Here is a 23,124-nt window from a genome sequence, read left to right on the forward strand (position 1 = left end):
ACAGACACACACAGAGGTCACTGCCATGACACAAGGTAATTACAGACACACACAGAGATCACTGCCATGACACTCAGTAAATACAGTCACACACAGAGATCACTGCCATGACACTCAGTAAGTACAGACACACACAGAGATCACTGCCATGACACTCAGTAAGTACAGACACACACAGAGATCACTGCCATGACACTCAGTAAATACAGTCACACACAGAGATCACTGCCATGACACAAGGTAAGTACAGACACACACAGAGATCACTGCCATGACACTCAGTAAGTACAGACACACACAGAGGTCACTGCCATGACACTCAGTAAGTACAGACACACACAGAGGTCACTGCCATGACACTCAGTAAGAACAGACACACACAGAGGTCACTGCCATGACACTCAGTAAATACAGTCACGCACAGAGGTCACTGCCATGACACTCAGTAAGTACAGTCACACACAGAGGTCACTGCCATGACACTCAGTAAATACAGTCACACACAGAGGTCACTGCCATGACACTCAGTAAGTACAGTCACACACAGAGGTCACTGCCATGACACTCAGTAAGAACAGTCACACACAGAGGTCACTGCCATGACACTCAGTAAGTACAGTCACACACAGAGGTCACTGCCATGACACTCAGATTTGTGGTGGAAGGTCGGTTTGTGAAATGAAAAGAAACCGTCTCAAACACATCTGGCTCTCTGATTTTAACGACGCACACTTGTGATGTTGATGAGAAGCCTCACTCCCCAGCATCAGAAGAGTCTTTGGTCTGCGTGTAACTGCAGATAGTTTGACTTGTTACTGGTTAAACTAACACGTCTCTGTTCTGGCTGTTACTGCAATGACATCATGCTGCCTCCTGATACATGAAGCTTCTTCCTGTGGAGGTGATCATAGAGTGCTGCCATCACTGAAACCGTAATGTAGTTGCAATAATTAATTCAAATAATATAAGACCACGTCTGGTACAAAATCTTTGTCTGCACCGTTTTGAAAAGCGTTCAATATTTATATCTGTAGATCTGTAAATGTGAGTTTAAAGTAAAAGTTTTAATTTGTCTGTGCGGAACATTAAAACACTACGTTCACATTCTGCAACCTTTAAACGTTAGGATAACGGCTTCAAATTCATTCAGACTCTGTCCTGAAACGCCTTTTTGAACTGTTGAGCGGATACAATCTCTTGTGATAAGTGAGCAAGGCTTTACTGCACTCTTATCACACACCACAAACTGTGGCTGTTAACCTAAGAGAAGCCAGCCTGGTGTTCTCAGTACGTTCATCGAGGCAGAGGCAAAGACACCAAACAGTTCTAATGCAGGGTTACAAACTGTTCATCGTCCCTTGACGAACACGAAATGATCCGACAGCTGATAAACTCCCTGCCCTCAGTCCCTTCTCAGGCTAACATGCAAGTAAGACTGACAGTCTGCAACCTCGCACCGTATCTCAGCGCGCTGTCCAAAGTGCTGTTCTGATCAGTTGAGCTTCTGTCTTGTTGTCAACAGTATTTTATTTAATTTCACACAAAATGCTCAACTTGTATTGTTCCAGAATGTTCTTGTGAGAACTGTAGGGCTCATGTAGCTTTATGATGATCATTTCCTCAGTCTGCTGTGTCTGATCGGTTTGTTGCTGTTTCACTTTTATTTTGGCGGTGCTTAATCTGTAACTTCCTGTCTCTGTTGCAGGTTGGACAGGTTTGTGTGCGTGTGGAGGAGAACAGCTGATTTGGATCATTTATAACTCGAAGGACTCAAAGGAAGTTTTTTTTGTTTCGTCACTGAATATTTTCCTGCACGAGAGAACAAGACGCCGCCGCTGCGTTCAGGAGCCACGTCACCAAAAAAACCCAACGCCCACTTCCTGCGTCGCTGTGTGGTTTTTAGGAAGAACATTTTGACGTAACACTTTAATCTCAAACACAGATTTACTCTAATAATAAACCGTGCTCTGATAGAAACATGGACCTGACATGTTAAACAGTTTGAAAAGCTTGAAATTTCTTCTTAAAACTACACAGTGTAACTTTACATGTTTGTCCACTTCCTTGTTAATGATGATAACTGAAGGTGTGTGTGTGTGTGTGTGTGTGTGTGTGTGTGAGAATGAGAATGGAAGCTTGAACTATGAGGAGGCAGAGAGCTGTTCAAACACAGTCTGGGAATTAAAAGAGCATCTCAACATTTTACACCCTCCTCCTGTCTGACGTCTGTTGATTCACATCAAATATTCTACGTCCCTTCATTAACAGTATGAAAGTTAAAAGAGATAAATGTAGTGCAGTGAAGTACAAAGTTTGTACTTTAGTACACAGTTACTTTCCACCCTGCTGATTATGTTAAATACTTCAAAGTGCCCCGACATCCCTGGCCAGCGGTTTATACCTGTTCTGCTTAGTTCTGCATCACAGGCTACATGTCTTCAAGTTGTTAGCAGTTCAGTTTACAAGCATTTTCCTTCTCAGATTCCTAAAGTTGAACAATTTTACAGCCCTAGAAGAGAAAAACGCCACTTTTTAAAGCAAGAAAAAAAACAGATTAGAAAAATCTAAAAGAACACAAAAGTTTTCTTTTCATCAGTTTTATTTTTTCTATTTTCTGGCTAAAAAATGTTAATTTGAGGAATTAAATTGGACATGGTTGTTAAACAGAAATCTAATCTTCCCTTCCTTTCCTAAATACAATATTTTACCTGTTCCAGAAAACTGATTCAAAATATATGTAAAGCTGTATTATATGAGGCACCAAAACAGACAGGCCATATTCTGACTTCTATTTTGTACAATTTACTTTTTCCATGTTCTTCGCGTTCCGGTAATTTAAAGTCAATATTTCTGCTTGTTTTCCACATTATACCGGTAATAAAACATCACATTATAATACGTTTATAAGCATTTCTGAGCAATTTAAACTGTCCCTTCCTGACCTACGTCACCAGCAGTTACACCTCTGCGCCCAGGGGACGCATGACGTAAAAGGAAGTGTTTTCATACACCTGCTGCTGGATGAGACGGTGGCTCGAGCAGGTAAACACGGCCCTTCTTTCATGTGTAGGACGCTTTGTTTCGTTCTTTTGAGCTGATGTCTCTGCCTTGGCCGAAGAACGCAGATAAGAACAGCTGCATACTTCTATAACCGGACTGTTTAGATTTTCGCCTGTAGCTGCTGGGGGGCTAACGGCAGCTAGCTGAGCTAATGTTTGCAACTCCATCAAGTTAGCCGGAGTAAAGTAGATCACGACCGGAAATGGGTCGAGTTTGTCATCCACGTAAACGTACAATTTGTTGGAGTGTAACTGTAAGGGTATAATCATATATACATCACTAAGTGAAGCTTAAATAGACACTCTAAAAAGTAACATATTAATTAATAAGCTCTGAAGCGCTGTAACTAGTGTTTTATTTTGAAGTTGTTTACAGGAAGCAAGGCTAATATTATGTGTCTTGATGTTTTTCACCTGCAGCAACGACATTAGCGTAACGATTCAAAAACGGGGAAAAAAACAATCAATCGAACAGTCTATTGGTTAAAAGAATCGTTGATATATTTTAAGTTTGATTTTATTTGATGTAAATATATAACAGCTGAGCATGCTGTGAGAAGATGAAATACACACCGCTGTTTTACTTCCTCGTTTATAAAAGTTTTTTTTTTCCCTCATAATATGTAAAAATACACAACAATAAATTCAACCTGTGAAAAGCAAAATTACTCCTGTAGATAGTGTTAAATTATTCTATGATAGTTATTGATGCATTAATGTGTTGATGACTTTAATACAATAACCATTACTGCTGGTGGTGTGAATTTCAAGTATAGTGAGTACAAGTATCTAAAGATTCAGTCAAAGTATAAAACAGGACAAAATGTACTTTTTCTGTCTCTGTTCTCGACTGATTGTGATCGCACTCCTCTAACCTCTCACTCTCTGCTCCCAGTGCCTGTCCCAATACAACCAGTAGAGATGTCCCATCAGCACCAGTAGAGTCGGTGTAGTGTTAGCTGCGCAGAGCATCAGGATGGAGATCCTGGTGGCCAAGCTGCTCGGCCTGCTGGGATTGTTCGGGCTCATGCTGGCCGGTGTGCTGGTCCCAGTGCGCCTCCTGCTGGTCGACTATGACAAAGCGCACAGATACAGGAGGGCTCTGTCTCTCTGCAACTCGTTTGGAGGAGGCGTGTTCCTGGCAACGTGCTTCAACGCTCTGCTGCCCACCGTCAGAGACAAGGTGAAACACACACACACACACACACACACACACACGTAATGTCTGCAGCCGTCAGCTGGATGAGTCGATGATGATGCTCGGCTTCTTCCTCACCGTGTTCGTGGAGCAGGCCGTCCTCACCTTCAGGAAGGAGAAACCGTCCTTCATTGACCTGGAGACCTTCAACGCCGGCGGCTCAGAGGCCGGCAGTGACTCCGAGTACGACACGCCCTTCATCTCCTCGGCGAGGGGGTCAGCAGGTGGCAGTCGGCGCTCCCACGGACACCAGCATGGACACTTTAGCCCCGCCGAGCTGGCGGGGGCGGGGCCTCTGCGGCTGGCCAGCCTGGTCCTGGCCCTGTCGGCTCACTCGGTGTTCGAGGGGCTGGCGCTCGGCCTGCAGGAGGACGGAGCCAAGCTGAGCAGCCTCTTCCTGGGCGTGGCCGTGCACGAGACGCTCGCCGCCGTGGCACTCGGGGTGAGCGTAGCCAAGGCGTCACTCGGTATGAAGGATGCGGCAAAGCTGGGCATGACGGTGAGCCTGATGATCCCGCTGGGCATGGTGGTGGGGATGGGCATCGAGTCGGCGCAGACGCTGGCGGGCAGCGTGGTGTCGGTTGTCCTGCAGGGACTCGCTGCTGGAACCTTCCTCTTCGTCACCTTCTTTGAGATTCTGTCCCGAGAGCTCGACGACAAACAGGACCGGCTGCTCAAAGTGCTCTTCCTCATCCTCGGCTACGCTGCGCTCGCCACACTCGTCTTCATCAAGTGGTGACACACAGGAAGTGAACTCTCACACATAGCAATACCAAAGTAAAAGTCCGCAGGTTCAGGTGAGAGTGACAGAAACACCTGCAGCAGCTGATGAAGTGTTTTCTGTCACACGTTTGTTACATTTCTGTTTGAACAGTTTTTATTTTACAGTGAAACTTAGAGAGTCACAAACTCTTCCTGGAAATCGACTTCAAGTGGTTTAACTCTGCAGTGCTGTTCAGGTGTACTCCAGGACACTGTGACATCACAGATGGGTGTGGTTACAGGTGACACCCTACATACACACCTGCAGTGGTTTAAAGCTTCCTTTTGAATCTTTAAATAATGTGTGTTCCCCTGAGGCCCGGTAGATCTCCCTCTCAGTGACACATTAAAGCCAATTTTAGGAAGAATTTGAAACCTTCCTTTTTTTTACTCCTTTGTTTAAATCTTGGAATTTCTTCACCTCCACCTGTCGCTGCGTTCTTTCATTGTCACTTTACCGTCATCGCCTGCTGCTGTCAAAGAGCCCGGCTCTGAAACAAACATCGTGCTCATACTGTTCAACAAGTCCAAAGGGTCCATTTAACTTGTACCTGTGCCGTGTGCTTACAGGCTCAAAGTAAAAATACATAGAAGTATGAGAAGTTATATATCCACAGTAATAGATATGATGTTATATGATGATAACAGATGAATTCATGTGTTCATCACTTTAACGTTGCAGCTGGTAATGGTAGAATTCATTTCATGACTTTATATACTGCTGGGTAGTTTGTGAATATCTATCAGGGATCAATAAAGTTTTATTGATATAATATTTATTAGTTTTTATATTTTATATTAAGAATATAACGAGTCTGTAAAGGTGTCAGATCACTGTGGTGCTGTCAGAAGGTTCTCCTCTCGCTGAAACATTCCTGTGAAGTACGAACAGCTCAACGTTCAGGAGTAACGTTCCTCCTCTGGAACATAGAGCGGTCATATGAAGGCTTCTGTGTGTCATAAAGCTGCTGCTGCTTTAACAAGGTTTCCTGCAGTCTGATGGAAATCAAACCAGAGCAGGATTCATTCATTCATCTTTATTTTTATGAGTCATTGTTTATTCATGTTGTGATCCTGAGCAGTTTCGTATTTGTGATGGTGTCAGACGTCGTTGTCTCGTGTCTCTTCTGTGTTTGGCATTAAACAGATAATTATACTTGTTATTTAAGAGTCATTGATTATTTGTTTGGTGCCGACGAGTCGACTCGGAAGTGAACTTTGACTGAGTCACAGGACTAACAAAAAACCAGCATGTCTTTGGACTGTGGGAGGAAGCCGGAGTACCTGGAGGGAACAGCCAGCACGCACGCACGCACGCACGCACGCACGCACGCACGCACGCACGCACACACACACACCTCCCTGTGATGTCTCGCCCTTGCTGTTGTGTGTTGTTGTCTTAATCCAATGTGACCAGCAGGGGGCGCTGAAACACCAGAGTCAGAGCTTGAAGAAGGAAGTGATCTCCTCAGTCTGCTGAGCAGAGCCATCAGTCCAGGTGTGTCAGGTAATGTTTGTTATTCCATTACCTGTCATACATGTTGGTCACTGTAACTGCAGCATGATGGATGATTCATCCAGAACAAATGGATCTGATTATTCAGTTGTCGTCTTTAAAAGGACCTGGATGTGAAATGCTGATGATATTTCTTTATGATATTTATATTATTATCATGAATCCATAAAAGTTTTATGAGAGACATTGTGGATAAATAGAAAAATCAAACCAGAATCAGAGTCAGGGCGGGGCCTCTTTGAGTGACAGCTGGGAGCTGCTAGCTGTCTGCTAGGTGTCCCCTCAGCTAACTCAGTCACTGAACGTAACCTCTGGGCCGTGTTTGTGCTGTTGGAGCCTTTTGGAGATTTGTTCATGTAAATATCAGACAGATCATCTGTGTGTGCTTTATTGGACGAAGAGACCGTCCAACACGTCTCACACACTGTTTTACACTCAGTATTTATTTATATGTTAGCACTGATTAGCAGCTAGCTGTGTCTGTCTCACCGTACCTGCCTGTTAGCTCGTTCACTGTTTGTCAGACAGTGATGTGTTTGTGGCGGCTCGTGCACGGTGTCAGGATTGTAGTTTGATTTCCCCCCCAGAGAAGGCGGGGGGGCCAGAGTGACAAGAATAGCAGGCCAGCTTGATAACTTAGAGTTTGCTAACTCCTCGTTCCTCTCCAGCTCCACCCTCGTGCCCAAATATCGTCTGGCTCTAGAAAACCAAGATGGTGACGGCCATGATGACAAGCTCCTGCAAAAAGGCAGTCAGCTAACCAATGGGTGGCGTCCAGTATTTATACAGTCCATAGACACGCCTCTTTAAATCGTCATAGGGATAGAGACATCCTTTAGGGTGGAGCATTGAGATTGTTTTCTGGGTTACAAGTAGGAGGATGGAGGAGACAAGGAGACGAGGAGACAAGGAGATGGAGAAATGAGAAAGCCCATGCAGTGGCGCCCTACTAGACTGGTTTCAAGGCTGTAATCAAGTTTGCTTTAGACTCTTCTCACCTGCAGGTGAATCATTCCATCATAGTGACTACCTGAAGTGTCACACCTGATCCCAGCCTCTAACAGCTCTGATTGGATCAGAGCTGGCGCTCCACAGTTCGATGTTGAGCTCCTGTAAACGTCAGGATGTGGACCTTTGCAGACCTCTGGATTAATCCTGTTCATTTCAGGCCGTCTGTGAAGTGATTAATAAGAGCTGCGCTCATTCAGATCCTTCCACACGGATCTGTTGGAACCTTTTTTATTAAGTCCACTTTAATTATTATTAAAAGAACATTTAAGAAGAGCACTGAATCGCTGCACTGTTCATAAACTCACTCAGTCACTGGTTCACATGCTTACTACTCTGTGGTGACCTTTCACAATAATGTTCAGGTAAATAATAATATTCATATTTTACCTCTTTAAATTTTGTCTTTTATACTATACCATTGTATTATTTCCTTTTTTGTATTTTTCTCCTTCTTTTTATGATGTATTATATATATTCATATTTTTATTAATGTAACAATCACATTATTATAATTTAATATGAAACTATACATCTGAAACATACAAAAGAACCATATATAAATACACACTTTTCAAAATGAATAAATCAAATAAAAATATTGTATTGTATAATTTAATGAAAATAATACATTTTTTAAATTAGTAAATAATAAATTAATAAAAAGGAAATTAAATACAAAGTTAAAAGGGTGATTATTACACAGTTAATTAATTAATTCATACCTTTATATACTTTTAGATCATTTTCTGTATTAAAATAAAAAAACATAACATATTAATTTATTATGGTTCTTAATTTATTTTTGTGGCAGCTTTTGTCTTCCATATAGTTGCAGGTATTTCATTAGGATAATTGTAACATGACTAAAGGTGGTGATACACGTGTCCACGTTTACATCAACGTTCAGTGTTGACTGTGCACTTATATAATGAAACAGGTCAACCTCTGATGGTTGAATAAAGATCTGCGTGTTAAAATTCGGCCTCCTCTTCAGCAACGTTTCCTCTTCTTCCGTCCTCGTACCTCCCTCGCCTCCACAGGCCTGCAGTTCTCCCCCTCTCCACCAGGTGTCCTTGGACTTTACCTGCTTTCCCATCCACACACCTGTCCCCTCGGACCTGCTGTTACCTGTTCTACTCGGCTCACTTCTCACCTGCACCTCGTTGCATCATTGGCCGCTCCACATTTGATTGTGTTGCTCCTGCCAGATCGTTGAGTTACTTAATCGTGTGTCTCTTTGGCCTCTTTACGCGGAGGCTGTGTGGGACCTGCCTGACCCTCAGCCTGGTTCTGGACTTTGGGTTCCCGCCTGCTCTTTATCGGATCCCTTTGTCTGTGTTAGTTTACTTTCTGGTTTTGACCCTCCGTGCTTCATCATTCTGTAATGTGTGCCTTCACTGTGTGAAATTAAATCATTAAAGTCCATCCCGTCGGCCTCAGGCGTCTGCATTTTGTCATATCATTGTCACATCTTTCGGCACCTTCATAAACTTATTGAGAAGTGTTATATTTGAAGAACCTTCATCTTATTTGAGCCCACAAAGTGAAACATTACTCCCGACATGTCCGTCTAAACCTGCAGGATGCTCCAGCCTCTGTGTTGTCTGACCCCCATCTGCAGACAAAGGGGGTGAAACAGAAACAAAGACTGGATCAGTTCCAGGGACCGGGTCCAGCAGCAGGACCAGCTACCACAACAAAGGCGTGTCAGGCCTCAGTCCACCTCTTTAAGCCTCTTAGTGCCTGCAGGCGGTCTGAAGGGCTGCAGTTGCCTCTGACCAGAGCGTGATTTAATCCCTTAGCGGAAAAGGTTCTTTGGCTTCCTCAGGTTTGTCACCCTGCCAGCACAGAGGTACAGAGAGGAGGCCTGACTGAAAACTTGGCATGGAAGAACTTCTGCTACCGAGCGGCGAGGAGGAGGCGCGCTCCGACCAGAGTTCATATGCTCCGGGAGACGCAGGGAGGACGATGGGGGACCGGGTGAAGAATGTCTTCAGCCTGCCGAACGGGGAACTGAGGAGGAATGTGAGGGACTTCTGTAAGAGGAACGGGCTGCTCACACTGTCAGTTATCGCCGTGCTCACCGGCTGCACGCTGGGCTTCATGCTGAGGGGAACTCAGCTGTCCACACAGGTACGACTCACCTGTCAGAAACGGATGTTTTCAACTAGCTACCCGGTACATCCTGTTCTTTAAATCTGCGTCCAGATTCACCTGCCAGGACTTCAGATTTCTGCTCCTGTGTCCAAATCTTAAACATATAATTTTTTAAATTGTACAAAATAGTTTCCTTAACTTTCCTGTCAGAATGTTTATTTAACGTTCCTTTCTTTTAATCTCCTCCTCTGAACTTTTTTGCTCCAATGTAGTTTCCTTCAAATTTCTCATTCTTACTTTGGTTAAAATTCCCAAGAGGGCTTACACTTCATGGTAAACTCCTGTATAGATCCATCTCTTTAGTCTTCTCTCTACACTATCCATTAAGTTCCCATTATGACCCACAGTAGTGTTCTTTGAGGTCCTTGTGTATTGTTTCCTTTTACTTTCCTGTAGTGACTCTCCTATGCTTCCTTTTGAACGTCGTCCACCCTAAAGCTCCTGTGTTGACACCTTCGGGACTCTGTCCAACAAAGTCTCCATTAAAATTAAAATGCAGGTTGAAATAAATGTTATCACATATTTCTGATGCTTTTGTAAACCTGCCCCAACAGTGACAGTTGTTTTATATGTATTCTAAAGTTATCATATTGTTAGTTTGTTCCAGCTCTCAAACTAAATAGAAAGCTCATCCTGAACTACACTCAGGACTTATGATCTAGCTAACAGTTAGCGGTGGTTGCTGTGTTTGTGTTTAAATGTTCTTACATTCAGCGCTTTTGGCTAATGTGAACAAATCCCTCCCTAACATGCTGTTTAAAAACTCGACTGTTTCATGGGAACTTTTAATTCTCTACAATTTTCAACAATTTGTATGGGCCAATATATTTAACTAAGAAATGAAAGCGAGCACAGGAGGCTAACAAGCTAAAACTCGAAACATTGGCTAGTTAGCCTGATCGCTAACATTAATAATGATAACAACAGAACTTGTAAGTTTGTTTCTTTCCATCAGGCTCCTGTCTTATTTCCCTTTTTACAAAGATAGACTAAATAACTAAGTGCAAACCAACCCACAGAGACCAAGACTGTCCTCACCATAATTACAGCCGTGTATCACAGTGATGGCGCCACTTGGGGCCGACAGACAGAAATTGCGTACTTTTGCTTACGTCACATATGAAGATCTCACTTCAGGTTAGAAGCTAAATAAAGTGTTTGGTTGAGGTTTGCAGTCAACAGAATTTTGCTCAGGTTAGCTTACAGTTTACAGTCAGCTCAAAGATGGTGGAACAAACCAGCTAACAGTTCACTTTAGCAGTTAGACTGTTGTGTTCTAGTTAGCATACTGTTTATTTTACAAGCTAAAGCGATCAGTTTCTTGTTTGCTAACAGTTTGGCTAAGTATCTGAACATGTTTTAACCAGTTTCTGTCCCAGATGCTAATGTTGCTCTGTGTCTGCTAGGTAGAAGTGGACAACAGCTTTGCTAACATGTTAGCTACCGCTACTGATTCTTTAGTGTGTTTTGTGAACTCTTTCTAGATGACAATCACTTTAGTGGCTAATTAAACAGTTTGGTTAAGGTTAGCTAATGATAAGCCTGGCTAACAGGAAGTAAATGCTGCATATAAGTCTAAAATTGGCTATTTCAAACTGAGTCTTCCATGTGTTCGTTGACATTTCAGCATCCCCCTCCCTGCGTGGGGGATCTCCACACGTAGCTTTTTCACTGGGTCATCAATAATCAAATCCCGTCTGTCCTTTTTTATCGAGCTAAGGCTCGCCTCCCCACTTGCAAATGTTTCCCCAAGACGTCGCTAGCCAATATTTGCTAGCAGCTAGTTTTATGTTAAAGTTAGCAAACTGCACTAGATTCATGCGCTACATTAACGCACACTGGGCTACAAACTGTCTGTTTTTAGTTTCATACTGTTAAATATTTGCACATCACACATCATCTCGCACAAACCTGCACATCTCTCAGCTCTTTAATCACACCTGGTTTGCATATGTCATTATATTGCTTTTTTAGATCTTATTCTTGTTGTCTGTTTTTTGTCTTCTACTTAAGTTCACTGTGTCCGGTTTTTATGTATTGAAAAATTTCACATCAGTGATTTGTGTACTTTTAGTGAGGAACACTGAATGTAAACAAAAGTTCCACCCTCCCCATGTTCACACTTGCCTTTAAATGGACTAATTCTGTGCAGGTAGCGGGCAGGTACATGCTGTTCCTGCAGAAAAACAGTTTCAGGGAGCATTAACAACAACGAGGGACACTTCAGCCACTCCAAATCCACCCTCATTAATCCCTCCATTCAATTAATGGCCGTCAGAGTTTCTCCTCGTCTGTTAGAGCCGATTGTGTCTGCTCTGCTGACTGTGAGATTAGTTCACATTAAATAACAAAACACAGGCAGGTGAATAAAGACACTGAGCTCAGGCGCGCCGTGGTTATTCTGGGAACCTAAGAAAGACACTTATTTAAATGTGCTTTCTTTTAGTGAGGACAGAAATACACCACAACTGTTACACTGTAACACTGTAACATAAATGTATTGGCGGTTCTGCTGGGGGGATTTGGACTCGCGACCTTCGTGTCACAAAAGCAGATCACAACAAAAGCCTAAGTCAGATGAATCCTCTCTTTAATCAGCATCTTGAATCTTCATCACAGCAAACTTTAGCGAGCTCCGGCCTTTAGAAGAACTACGGCACGATAAACAGAGTGTTTGAACTGTGAGCTAAAGATAGCTCGTCCGTGAAGTGTCTTTCCAGGAAGAATTGATCCTCGCTGCTCTAAAGAGACTTTATTCATCATCGGCTGAATACAGAGAGGACCAAACATGGAGGTCAAGGGAACACGTAGACGTTTGGCCTCATTTCACATTCTGGTTTTTTTATTTTCCTTCAGTAAAGCTCAGTTAAATCAGCATTTACACTCTTTTAATACATATCATATCAGAGCACCTTGTCTCTGCAGTCAGGTCCATCGTTTAAAATTCATGTCCACTTTTGAATTCACCTCCCTCAGCCATCAGAAGGACAACAGAGAGAGAGCCTTAACAAAGCTGTTCTCTCAGCTTTTATTTTGAAAGGATGATGTGTGATGTCAAATGTGTCACTTTTATCCCCACAGGCAAAAATCTACTTCTCCTTCCCCGGAGAGCTGCTGATGAGGATGCTGAAGATGCTCATCCTTCCTCTCATCACGTCCAGGTGCGTACATGTTTTTAACATGTTGTGTGACAGGAGACAGCGGGACAGGAAGTGATCAGAAACACATCAGGAAGAGAGCGAGAATGGAGGCAACATGTTATGAGTGTGAACTGGATTCTCTGAGGTGTCTTGATCTTTATATTTTGTTCAGGTTCTGATCTGATGAAACGCATTTATATTTTTAAAGCATCTGTCAGTTCAATTCCTTTCTTTTCATGTACTTAACTCTGCGTTCATTCGATAAAGTTATGTTATTATCATGTTGTCATGCAGCTCAGAGCAGGGACTGTGAATGCATCTCTCTGCCGGTGCATTCAAAGACGTTTGGACATTTGAAATCAGAGCATAAACTGCTGAGAAAAAGATTTATTTATTTGATTTATTTCACATTTAGTTCAGTTTCCTGGTCCCTGTAAGTCCTCTGCAGCCAATGAAATGTTTGATGATGTCATCTCTGGCCTGATGATGTCACAGTGATGTCATCAGACAAAATATACGTGTTTGTTGTAGTAATAGTTAAAGGTAAAGATTAGACTGTGGCTGTTACAAAAACGAATGCATTGCAATGAATTGTGGGTAATATCAGGGACTGTGGAAGGTTTATGAACAATAAAGATAATTTTAGTGAATTCAAGGCATCGCATCGTTCATTTGTTTCTGTTTGAAGGAGCTAACAGTTTCCCTCTGCTTTCAGTCTTTGTGCTAAGCTAGGCTAACACACCTGAATGCCTCTGTGTGTGTGCAGTTTGATGTCGGGGCTGTCGTCGATGGAGTCGAAGGCGTGCTGTCGAATGGGCGTCCTCACCGTCACCTACTACCTGTGGACCACCTTCATCGCCGTGGTGGTCGGCATCGTGCTCGTCATCATCATCAAACCCGGCGTGGGAACGGAGATGGAGAGCAACCGTCTGGGAGGGGGGCCGGTCATGACCTCTGCCGACGCCCTGCTCGACCTCATCAGGTGAGAGGGGTCAGAGGTCAGCGGGGATGGGGTTGGGGGGAGTTACAGGACGCTGGCCTGTTTACACATTCTGAGGAAACAAATCTGATCATCACACACTGATGAAAATAGAGCCAGAACCACAAAGGTGTACAGGTGTGATGTTATGGTGACCTGGTGATTAACCTGGTGCAGTGTGCACCTCATGTACCGGGGACGAGTCCTCCCACGCTGCACTGTGTTCATTTCCACCTCTCTGCACTTTGCACTTTCACCCCTGCACACCTGTACAGATTTTAATCACACCTGTTGTTCATATTTTGTGTTATACGTGTTGTTTTTTATATTTCTATTCTTATTGCCTATTTTTATCATGTTCTATTTAAGTCTTTTACTTGTCTTTATTCTTAATTGTTCTGCACAAAAACACCAAAACAGCTTCCTTACTTGTTCACAAAGCTGCCTCACAGACTCCCAAAGGTGAAGAGCTCTCTCTGCAGACGATCAGAATCTCTCTGTCTCTGCTGCTGGGATTGTTTCATCTAAATATAATGATAGGATATAAAGAATCTGATGTCAATCCACCACCGACATCCCCCTCTCTTTAACTGGCCTGATGATGACACAGCTCTGCAGCCGCTCTGGGAGTTTGTGCTGGATGATTGAAAAGCAAAGTTTCTTTGTGCTTCATGTCGGGGAATGAGCTCACAAAGTCTGCGAGTCTGCAGGATTATTTGGATTTTAGCAGGAGCCTAAAGACGATTCTGTAGAAGCCACAATGAGCTTTATGTGTATGTTGATATGATTTGTTTAGGCTTCACTCCTTTTATGGGCATCACTCCTTTTATGGGCATCACTCCCGTAATATTGCCCCTGCATGTAGACAGGCGGGCTCAGATATTTCCTGTTGACTGTCTCAGTTTGGAATCTTGTCCCACTCTTTGCTTTAATAGACATTAAAGCTCTTCTGGGCGAACGTGTCACAGTTAAGGCATCACTACAACACAGCACTCAGCAGATGGCTGACGGGTGTAGAGTTACTGAGCAGTGCTTCAAACAGATTTAGAGAGCAGATTAAAGATGTCTGTCAGTGTTTGTTTGCTCACAGAGCCTGAACAGACACTTTAGCTACTAGCAGACTGTTGCTAAGCTAGCTGCAGAATGCTGATATTTCTCCAAGAGACTGTCCCTTCTCTTTTTGTCCATCTCTTAGTTAAAGCAGAGGTTAAGTCCCAACTGATTGTTCTGTATGTGCAGGTCAGAGTTCATGGAGCTGCACTGGAGCAGACTCTTTAAAGTGTGATTACTGAAAGATCGGTGAAGCTGTTGTTGGTTTGAGCGTTTGTGGACGGCAGTCACAGTGAAATGCAATCCTGTAATGCTTCATTTAGAGCAGAGGAAGTGTTTGCAGGGCCATGCACAGACAAACAGTCTCTTATTGAACCATTCAAGTGTCTGCCAGGATACAGCCAGCATGCTAACAAAGGACATCACAACCCCGTCTCTGGATTCAGCCGAGCATCAAAGCTCCCATGTTGTAGCAAAAAGTGACGATGAGCGCGCTCCTACAACGCCCAACGCCTATAGGCTGGCGAGATGGCTGAGAAGATCCCGAGTGACAGTGATGAAGGATTTAGTGCCCACTCAGAGGAATCAGGGTAGCTGACATGAAAGCAGTGAGAGTTTGAGAGCATGTCGGTTTAATGGATCATAATGGAGAATAGTTGATTAGGTTAAACTTGGTGTGACGTCTTGTCTTTCACCGTGTGTGCAGCTGCTGGTCACTGTGAGACTGGAGAGGAAATCAGCTGATCAGCAAGTCAATCATAAACCACAAACTGTCGATCGTCCTCCTGTGAGTCAGACGTCACACGAGTCTCTGACGCTCTCTGATGGACAGGGTTCAGTGTTTTTAACTGACAGAAACGAGAATAAAGAATCCACCGGACTCCTGATCAACAAATGATAGAAAACACACCCACACACACACACACACAAACTCACAAACACACACACACTCTCTCACACACATCAATCCAATTAGAGTGGGGCTGATCACTGTATTTTTAGTAATCCTGCGGGGATGAGTGACAGATTAACCGAGTCAGCGTCGCAGAGAAGCAGTGATCTCTGCTGCAGCACGTTGGCAGACCGTGCTCACGAGCCGCTCCATCGCATCATCATCCCGTTGACCTCCGACCCCGCTGAAGGTCGTGTGATCTGAATGACTGCCTGCCTTCAGCTGTGTTAACCATCCTGCTGGCTCACACCTGATGTTACTACTGTTGAATGTAAAGTTAAAAGTTGCATCACGAGCTCGAACAAAATACAAACAGAAAAGGAGTTTGTACGAGAGTTGTTAATGTCTATGTTATGTCCAATAACATCTCCTGTGAAGAACATGGGGGTCACTTTATGGCTCCTAGCTCAGGCAGAATGCCCGCCAGAGATTTACAGATTTTAAATGTCCCTGGGAAGGAGGAAGTGTTTTTAAGACGTGTGTGTGTGTGTGTGTGTGTGTGTGTGTGTGTGTGTTTGTCTGCACAAAACTGCCTCTGCTGGTGTGGAGTCATTTGTTTTTTGATTGATCAGTTTCAGGCTTTTGATGCCATTGATTAGCATTTAGCAGAGTAGTTGCTTCACATGTTCTGATACTCTGCTTGATCTGCTTCACCTTAAAGAGAATAACAATGTGTTTCTTTGCTGGTCTGCAGGAACATGGTTCCCTCGAATCTGATCGAGGCCACGTTTCAGCAGGTAACAGCAGCATTCAGTAACAGATCATTTAGTCACCTTTAAAACCTCCACCCTGTAACAAACCCGCTGTGTTCTTTCAGTACAAAACAGACCTGATCCCCATCCTCAAAGTCCCCACCAGAACCATCCAGCCCAACTTCGTCTACGTCTTCCCCGACGAGAGTGACCCTAAAGGCCGCACGGTGTACCTGGAGCTGACCCCCCCTCCAGAGATCCTGTACAAGACGAGTCCCGGCACCAGCCAGCAGATGAACGTTCTGGGCATCGTCATCTTCTCTGCCACCATGGGTGAGCAGAACCATGCTTCACCTTTACATCATCAGATGAAGCATGATGTGGTTGTTGCACAGACGTTTGTGGAGTGTTTGTGTGAGCATCAGTCCAGACATTCTTCTACCCATAATCCCTTGCGCTTTGGTTTCTGCAGTTTTCTTATTATGTCAGCAAAGTGTGAGCCACGAGGGGAGCTGACACGATGATGTTATTACTTATGTTCAACCTTTACTAAACCAGGAAGATTGTGTTGTGTTCTCTGAGGGAGACCAGGCCAATGCAGCACACCATAGGGGCTGGATTCAGCTGCTCGTATCCTCACAAACTCACATGGCTACAGTGATTCACCACGAGTTCTATTGACTGTTTAATCCCGTCATTGTCTCCACACATCAGCTCAGGTAAAAACAAACCGTACCTCGTTGCAGGCCCAACTTCCGGCTTTTTGTGGTTCATAAACTGAACATGGAAAGTTTGGTCTGGATTTAAACCGAAGCATGTGAAGATGTCGTTTCAGTTAGGCACAGCGAGAGATGGATGAATCCATGTTTTTCACCTTCACTACCTTCCTGACTGTAAGGGAGCCTGGAAGGGAAGAAATAGTGAGAGTGAACACTTCATTGTTTAGGAGGGGAGACGGGCAGGGAGGGGGCTGTTCTCCACCCACCTGCCCCCAGACTGAGGGCACTTTTCTGGTTTTGTAGGTGTGGCCATCAGAAACTCTGTGACGATTCTTTGATCTTTCAGATAAATATTCTCATAAACAACAAAGATACTGAAGTAATCCTGACATTAATAACGTGTTGTTGCTGCAGGCTTGTTGCTGGGCAGGATGGGAGAGCGAGGAGCTCCTCTGGTTAACGTCTGTCAGTGCATCAACGAGTGCGTCATGAAGATCATCAACGCTGCCGTCTGGTGAGAAGGAAATCACAGCACACGCCACACACACACACGCACGCGCACACGCACACGCACACGCACACGCACACACACACGCGCGCACACACACACACACACACGCACACGCACACACGCACACACGCACACAGCACACAGCACACGCACGCGCACGCGCACGCGCACACACACACACACACACGCACGCACACACTCAAAACTCATCCATTACTATAAGCCTGTACGCCTATTGCGTTATGTCAGCACATATAAGCACAGATCACATCCAACCTCCACACACGCATCGAATCTGAATCAAAACCAAAACATGCCAGTCTGGCTACAAGGAATCAAGTCCGCATTAACACGCGCAAAATAACCTCTGAAATACTATAAGACGCGTCAACAAACCAGTCAGTGACACCACACACGCATGACCATCATAATTTTAAAAAACTCGGCCAGGCTGCCTACAAGAGATCCAATCCTCAGCAACATCATATACAACACAGTGCTGACAGTTAATAATACAGTTTACAGATTAGCCCTCACCTAAAACAGAAGCGACCACACAACCCTCTCACACTCTGATGAGGTGGGGAGATACGTCCTGCTTGCTGTACAAAGCTTTCCAGTGTTTTGCCTGGTGCTTTATCTTGTAACTTCCAGTCGCGGAACTCATCAACTGCCTCTCCAGCTGCCTCGCCGAGTTTTTTAGCTAGTGTCCGTACTTCATTTTCTCCATACAGGATCAATGCGATGCGCTCCTGTGGCCAGAAGTGCTTATCCAGGGGTTTTAACATGTGGACAAGGTCTGATTCCGGCATTCGCCTTTTAAGGCCGTCAATCACAGACTGATACAACTGACGCCGGTTGATTCCCCTGCCCTCAACAAGTTGAACATCTTTAAACAGGCCCAGGGATGTGCGCTGTTCAGCCTTCAGTGTGGATTTACCGCCACTCTCTTTCATGGCTGTCAAGTGACGTTTAAGACATAGCGCCCCCACGCTTTAATGGTGAGGACAAGAATTGCATGCAGGCCGGTATCTTTATTAAAGTGAAATAGTGATCAATCACCCTCATGCACAAATCATACATTAAAAATAGCCTAACAGAGAGAGAGAGAACAGATGAAGGTCCGACCCAGGAGGAGCTTCTTGAAGTTTGGGCAGACAGCAGCTTCCTCCGGATCTGTTTCTGGTCTTTTTTAACTCTGCCCTGAACCAATGAGAGGAGAGAGCAGCATCATCAGGCTGTTAGTGGTGCATTCTGGTTTTCATGAGGTTTTGAGAAACAAAGGGGTAAACGTTTTAGAACTTCTCGTTTGTTCTTGTATAAAAGTTTGAATCACATTCTGGTGCAGACCAAACAACAGGACAGTTTCCAGGTGAACTCTGATGAAGTGTGTTTGTGGTGTGAAAGCAACATAACGAAACCACGAGGCCGTAGATAATAGCAAGATGAGATTACTCAAAGTGCTGTTAAACCTATCTGCACAAATCCTGCTCTGAAGCTGAAGCACAAGACTTAAATCTGTTTGCACCGACGTCCCACGTTAGAGAGTTCATCTGCTGCTGATATAAAAGCACAACATAACAAAAAGATACAATCATGTGAAGTCGTCCCGTGTTTGTGTAGTTTATATCAAATTACAGGATGTTGTTTTTGGGGCGGCACAGTGATGCAGTGGTTAGCGCCGTGGCCTCACAGCTAGAAGGTTCCTGGTTAGAGTCCCGGTTCAGACGTAGTGGGCCTTTCTGTGTGGAGTCTGCATGTTCTCCCCGTGCATGCTTGGGTTCCCTCTGAGTACTCTGGCTCCCTCCCATAGTCCGAAGAAATCGCCCGTAGGTGTGAATGTGAGCGTGAAAGGTCGTCTGTCCTGCTGCAGCACACGAGCACATTAAAGACCCTGAGGACCTGAACACTGAAAACACACACACACACACACACACACACACACACACACACACACACACACACACACACACTGGCTGTTCGATCTGCTCCTGCTAAAACGACACACCTGCACATGTTGATTGTTTCGTACAGGGTGTCCTTCTGAGTTTAGAACATCAGGCTCCAACCAAACATAACGATATCATGATTTCACTGTATTTCACCGTGACTCATGCATGCCGTCATATTTATCAACCTTCTGCACTTAAACCTCCACTCTTCAAACTCTGCTTTGCTCTGATGAAGATCTTGAGGTCTGTGTTGCTTGAATCTTTCCCTCAGGTTGAATATAAAGTCACAAAATGTCTCAGCTATAAAAGACTTCTTGTCCTCTCCTCTCAGGTATTTTCCGTTCGGGATTGTCTTCCTGGTGGCGGGGAAGATCCTGGACATGCAGGACCCGAGCACGCTGGGGAAGAAGCTGGGCTGGTACGGCATCACCGTGCTCGCTGGCCTCTTCGTCCACGGACTCATCCTCCTCCCTCTCTTCTACTTCATCCTCACCAGGAAGAACCCCTTTGCCTACATCCGCGGGCTGCTGCAGGCCATGGTGATCGCCCTGGCGACCTCCTCCAGGTCAGAGTCCACACCAGTCCTAGTTTAACCTGCTGGTCTGCCTGCGTTCAGGTTTGTATTAAAGTTTTATCTGAACACTGTCTCTTCTCAGCTCGGCCACGCTGCCCATCACCATGAAGTGTTTGTTGGAAAACTGTCACGTTGACCGACAGATCGCTCGGTTCGTCCTCCCTGTGGGCGCCACCATCAATATGGACGGCACAGCTCTGTACGAGGCTGTGGCGGCCATCTTTATTGCTCAGGTTAACGACTATGAGCTGGACTTTGGCCAGTTGGTCACCATCAGGTAAACAACACAGACATACTTCAACTTTCTCTCAGACAGTTCAGGGGGTTTTAGATCACCATGGGCGAGAAGAAGAGGAAGAGTAGGAACGGTTTTCACATTTTCTGAAATAGAAACATTTTATCAAAACATCAAGAAACAATATGAGATTGTTCTTAATCAAATATTTACCACCATGGGCGACATAAGAGAGCTTATACTTGGACCAACTTTAGCTAACCTGCAACCCTCTAGCTTCTGTTTGTCCTGAAACAGCATGTGGGATGAAACAGGTCAAATGAAGCTGTATGCTGACGATGCGGTGATGTACGCACACAAACGTACAAAACAAGCTCGGTTAATGAAGTTGCTTTAATTCAATACATGTTGTAGTGTATAGCTTAATCACATATGCTTTAAAGAGTGTGCAGCACTCCTGAATCGTCCTCACTGAATGTGACGCCATGGTTGGACGCTCCCTCGCTGTTGGACACAGAATGAGCACAACAGTGGTCTGAAGTAGGATGCCCTGCTAGCTTGTGATGCTAACACAGTGACATAATGGCCTTAATCATCAAATGGCTGCACACACTGGACTGTTGAGTCCTCTGCATGAGACACCTTTCTTCTGTCTGCTGTGGCTCATTGGGGTTAAAGGTCAGACTGGATTCTCTGATTGAAAGGATCTCTGACAGGCTTCATGCTTCTCTTCTGTTGTCCTCATGTGTGTTTGTCCGTCCTGCAGCATCACAGCGACAGCGGCTAGCATCGGTGCAGCGGGGATTCCTCAGGCCGGTCTGGTTACCATGGTGATAGTCCTGACATCAGTAGGGCTGCCTCCAGATGACATCACACTCATCGTGGCCATCGATTGGATCCTGTGAGTAACTGTGCTCGTTATGCAGAGAGGTCTGTTTGTGAGCAGTAAAGCACTGATCACTGTACAGTATATTATTGTATCACAGCTATCAACATGCTGCGTGTCAACCTGGAGCGACCTACTTTATATCCTGCTGATAACAATGGGTCATATTTCATCATGTGTTATCTGTAGGCCTACTCTGCAGAGTAACAGCAGGAGAGTAGGACCATAGGCTTGTGTCCAGAGTTTCACAGTGTGTCCTCGTCCCCTCCGTCTCTACAGGGACCGCTTTCGGACGATGATCAACGTTCTGGGAGACGCTCTGGCGGCGGGAATCATCGCCCACCTCTGTCGGAAAGATTTCCCCCTCAACACAACAGGAAAGGTGAAAACACCTTCTGTGGTTTTCACCTGGAGAAGTGCTTCGACGTAGGCTGTCGTTTCTGACATTCTGATTATTTTACATGAGAAGTGATTTCATTTTAAAGTCCGTCTTCACATTAGCACTTTAGCTTTGTCCTCACATAAAGTCAGAAAGAGGAAACCTTTTGTTCTTGTTTGCGTCTCAAACTGAACAGCTCTTATATAACTGCTGGGAGGACACATCAACCTTCCCATTACACCTGTGAGCTGTTACTTCATTCACACCTGTCGGCTTGGATTAGATTACAGCGGAGTCGTCTCTCAGGCTGGACAAACAACCACAACAGATTAGAGCTCTGCTCTCATCTTGATCCCATGCTGGTCCTTGTTATGCTCTACTCTCTGTGGTTCTTGTGTCCAGGCAGAAAAGTCCATTAATAACACCTGATAAGAACAACACCTGTTTATTTAACAGAATTGATTAACTTGATCACTTTAAATCACTTACCAGTTCAGTGTTGGAGCTGCATCAGGGGATGAGACAGCTCATTAACGTGCTGAGCACCTGAATGACGCACTTTACGCCTAACATTTGTGTTTCTACTAACTCAGAGTTACTGAGAGTTCAAACATTAAACATTTAAACAAACACCTGAGACTCAACGTTTAACAGGTTGAACCTCGCCTGTTCACTGTGAAGGTAACATGCATCTCTGTGTTCCCTCCGCAGCCTGTACCGTCCTACGGTACGCAGAATCCTCACGCTCACAACAACTCCCACAGCGTAGACGTGCCAATGACCGAGATCCACACGCACAAAGACAGCATGTTCGAGACGATGGGCGACTCAGCGAGTGAGAGGCACGCTCACACCGTCTACTACAACATCTGTCAGGTGTGATCGGACAGGACGGAGCAGGTTGCCTCAAAAAACCTGGGAGTCTGTGCAAGTCCGGTCAGATCTCACCGTGCCATCTGAACAGGAGCGTTAGGAAGAGGACTTTGTTGTGATCGAGTCTTCTTCTTAACTGGACGGGAAACTGAGCAGCGGAAACTGCTGTCAGTTCAAAATAGGCGACTCTGGTTTATTTGGTTAAACTTGGATTGGATTCAAGGACCATGACGCAAAGTCACCATCAACGCTAACTACCAAGCTAGCTGGGATTTAAAAAGTGGAGAAATCTGGCAACATCTCTGGTTGCCGTTGAAGACCTGGATGATCGGGAGCCTAACGTGTAACAGAGGATTATGGGAACACGATGTCTTCCTCGTACATCATCCTGTCTGACACTTGGAAGATGGACCAAATCCTGTTGAGAGAAAACTAACGGCACCAACCGACCAATCAAAACAAGGGAGTCTCTACGGACT

The 23,124-nt window shown here is 44.7% G+C and overlaps 3 protein-coding genes across 3 annotated transcripts in view; all 3 read left to right on the forward strand.

Annotated features, from left to right (window-relative positions):
* sgta (small glutamine rich tetratricopeptide repeat co-chaperone alpha) overlaps positions 1-2,216 on the forward strand; it is a 10,541-nt gene extending 8,325 nt beyond the window's left edge. Inside the window, exon 12 of the mRNA XM_069679181.1 lies at positions 1,706-2,216. The gene's annotated coding sequence lies outside the window, so the exon portion shown is untranslated. The remainder of the gene's footprint in view (positions 1-1,705) is intronic.
* Positions 2,217-2,981: 765 nt separating this feature from the next.
* On the forward strand, positions 2,982-6,134 carry LOC138606782 (zinc transporter ZIP3-like). Its single transcript, XM_069679230.1, is given in 3 exon segments — positions 2,982-3,042; positions 3,955-4,278; positions 4,280-6,134. Coding segments are annotated over 2 exon segments (960 nt in total). The 5' UTR covers positions 2,982-3,042; positions 3,955-4,035; the 3' UTR covers positions 4,997-6,134.
* Positions 6,135-9,430: 3,296 nt separating this feature from the next.
* On the forward strand, positions 9,431-22,654 carry LOC138606740 (excitatory amino acid transporter 5-like). The gene is made up of 11 exons (XM_069679167.1): positions 9,431-9,679; positions 12,785-12,864; positions 13,610-13,825; positions 16,519-16,561; positions 16,642-16,849; positions 17,650-17,749; positions 20,030-20,263; positions 20,355-20,549; positions 21,274-21,408; positions 21,673-21,775; positions 22,484-22,654. The coding sequence occupies exons 1-11, from the start codon at positions 9,431-9,433 to the stop codon at positions 22,652-22,654; spliced, it is 1,734 nt and encodes a 577-aa protein (XP_069535268.1).
* Positions 22,655-23,124: the final 470 nt, after the last annotated feature.

Source organism: Semicossyphus pulcher, unplaced genomic scaffold, assembly GCF_022749685.1.
Source record: "Semicossyphus pulcher isolate SPU_LCO1_2020_fin unplaced genomic scaffold, fSemPul1.0.p SCAF_37, whole genome shotgun sequence".
NCBI lineage: Eukaryota > Metazoa > Chordata > Actinopteri > Labriformes > Labridae > Semicossyphus > Semicossyphus pulcher.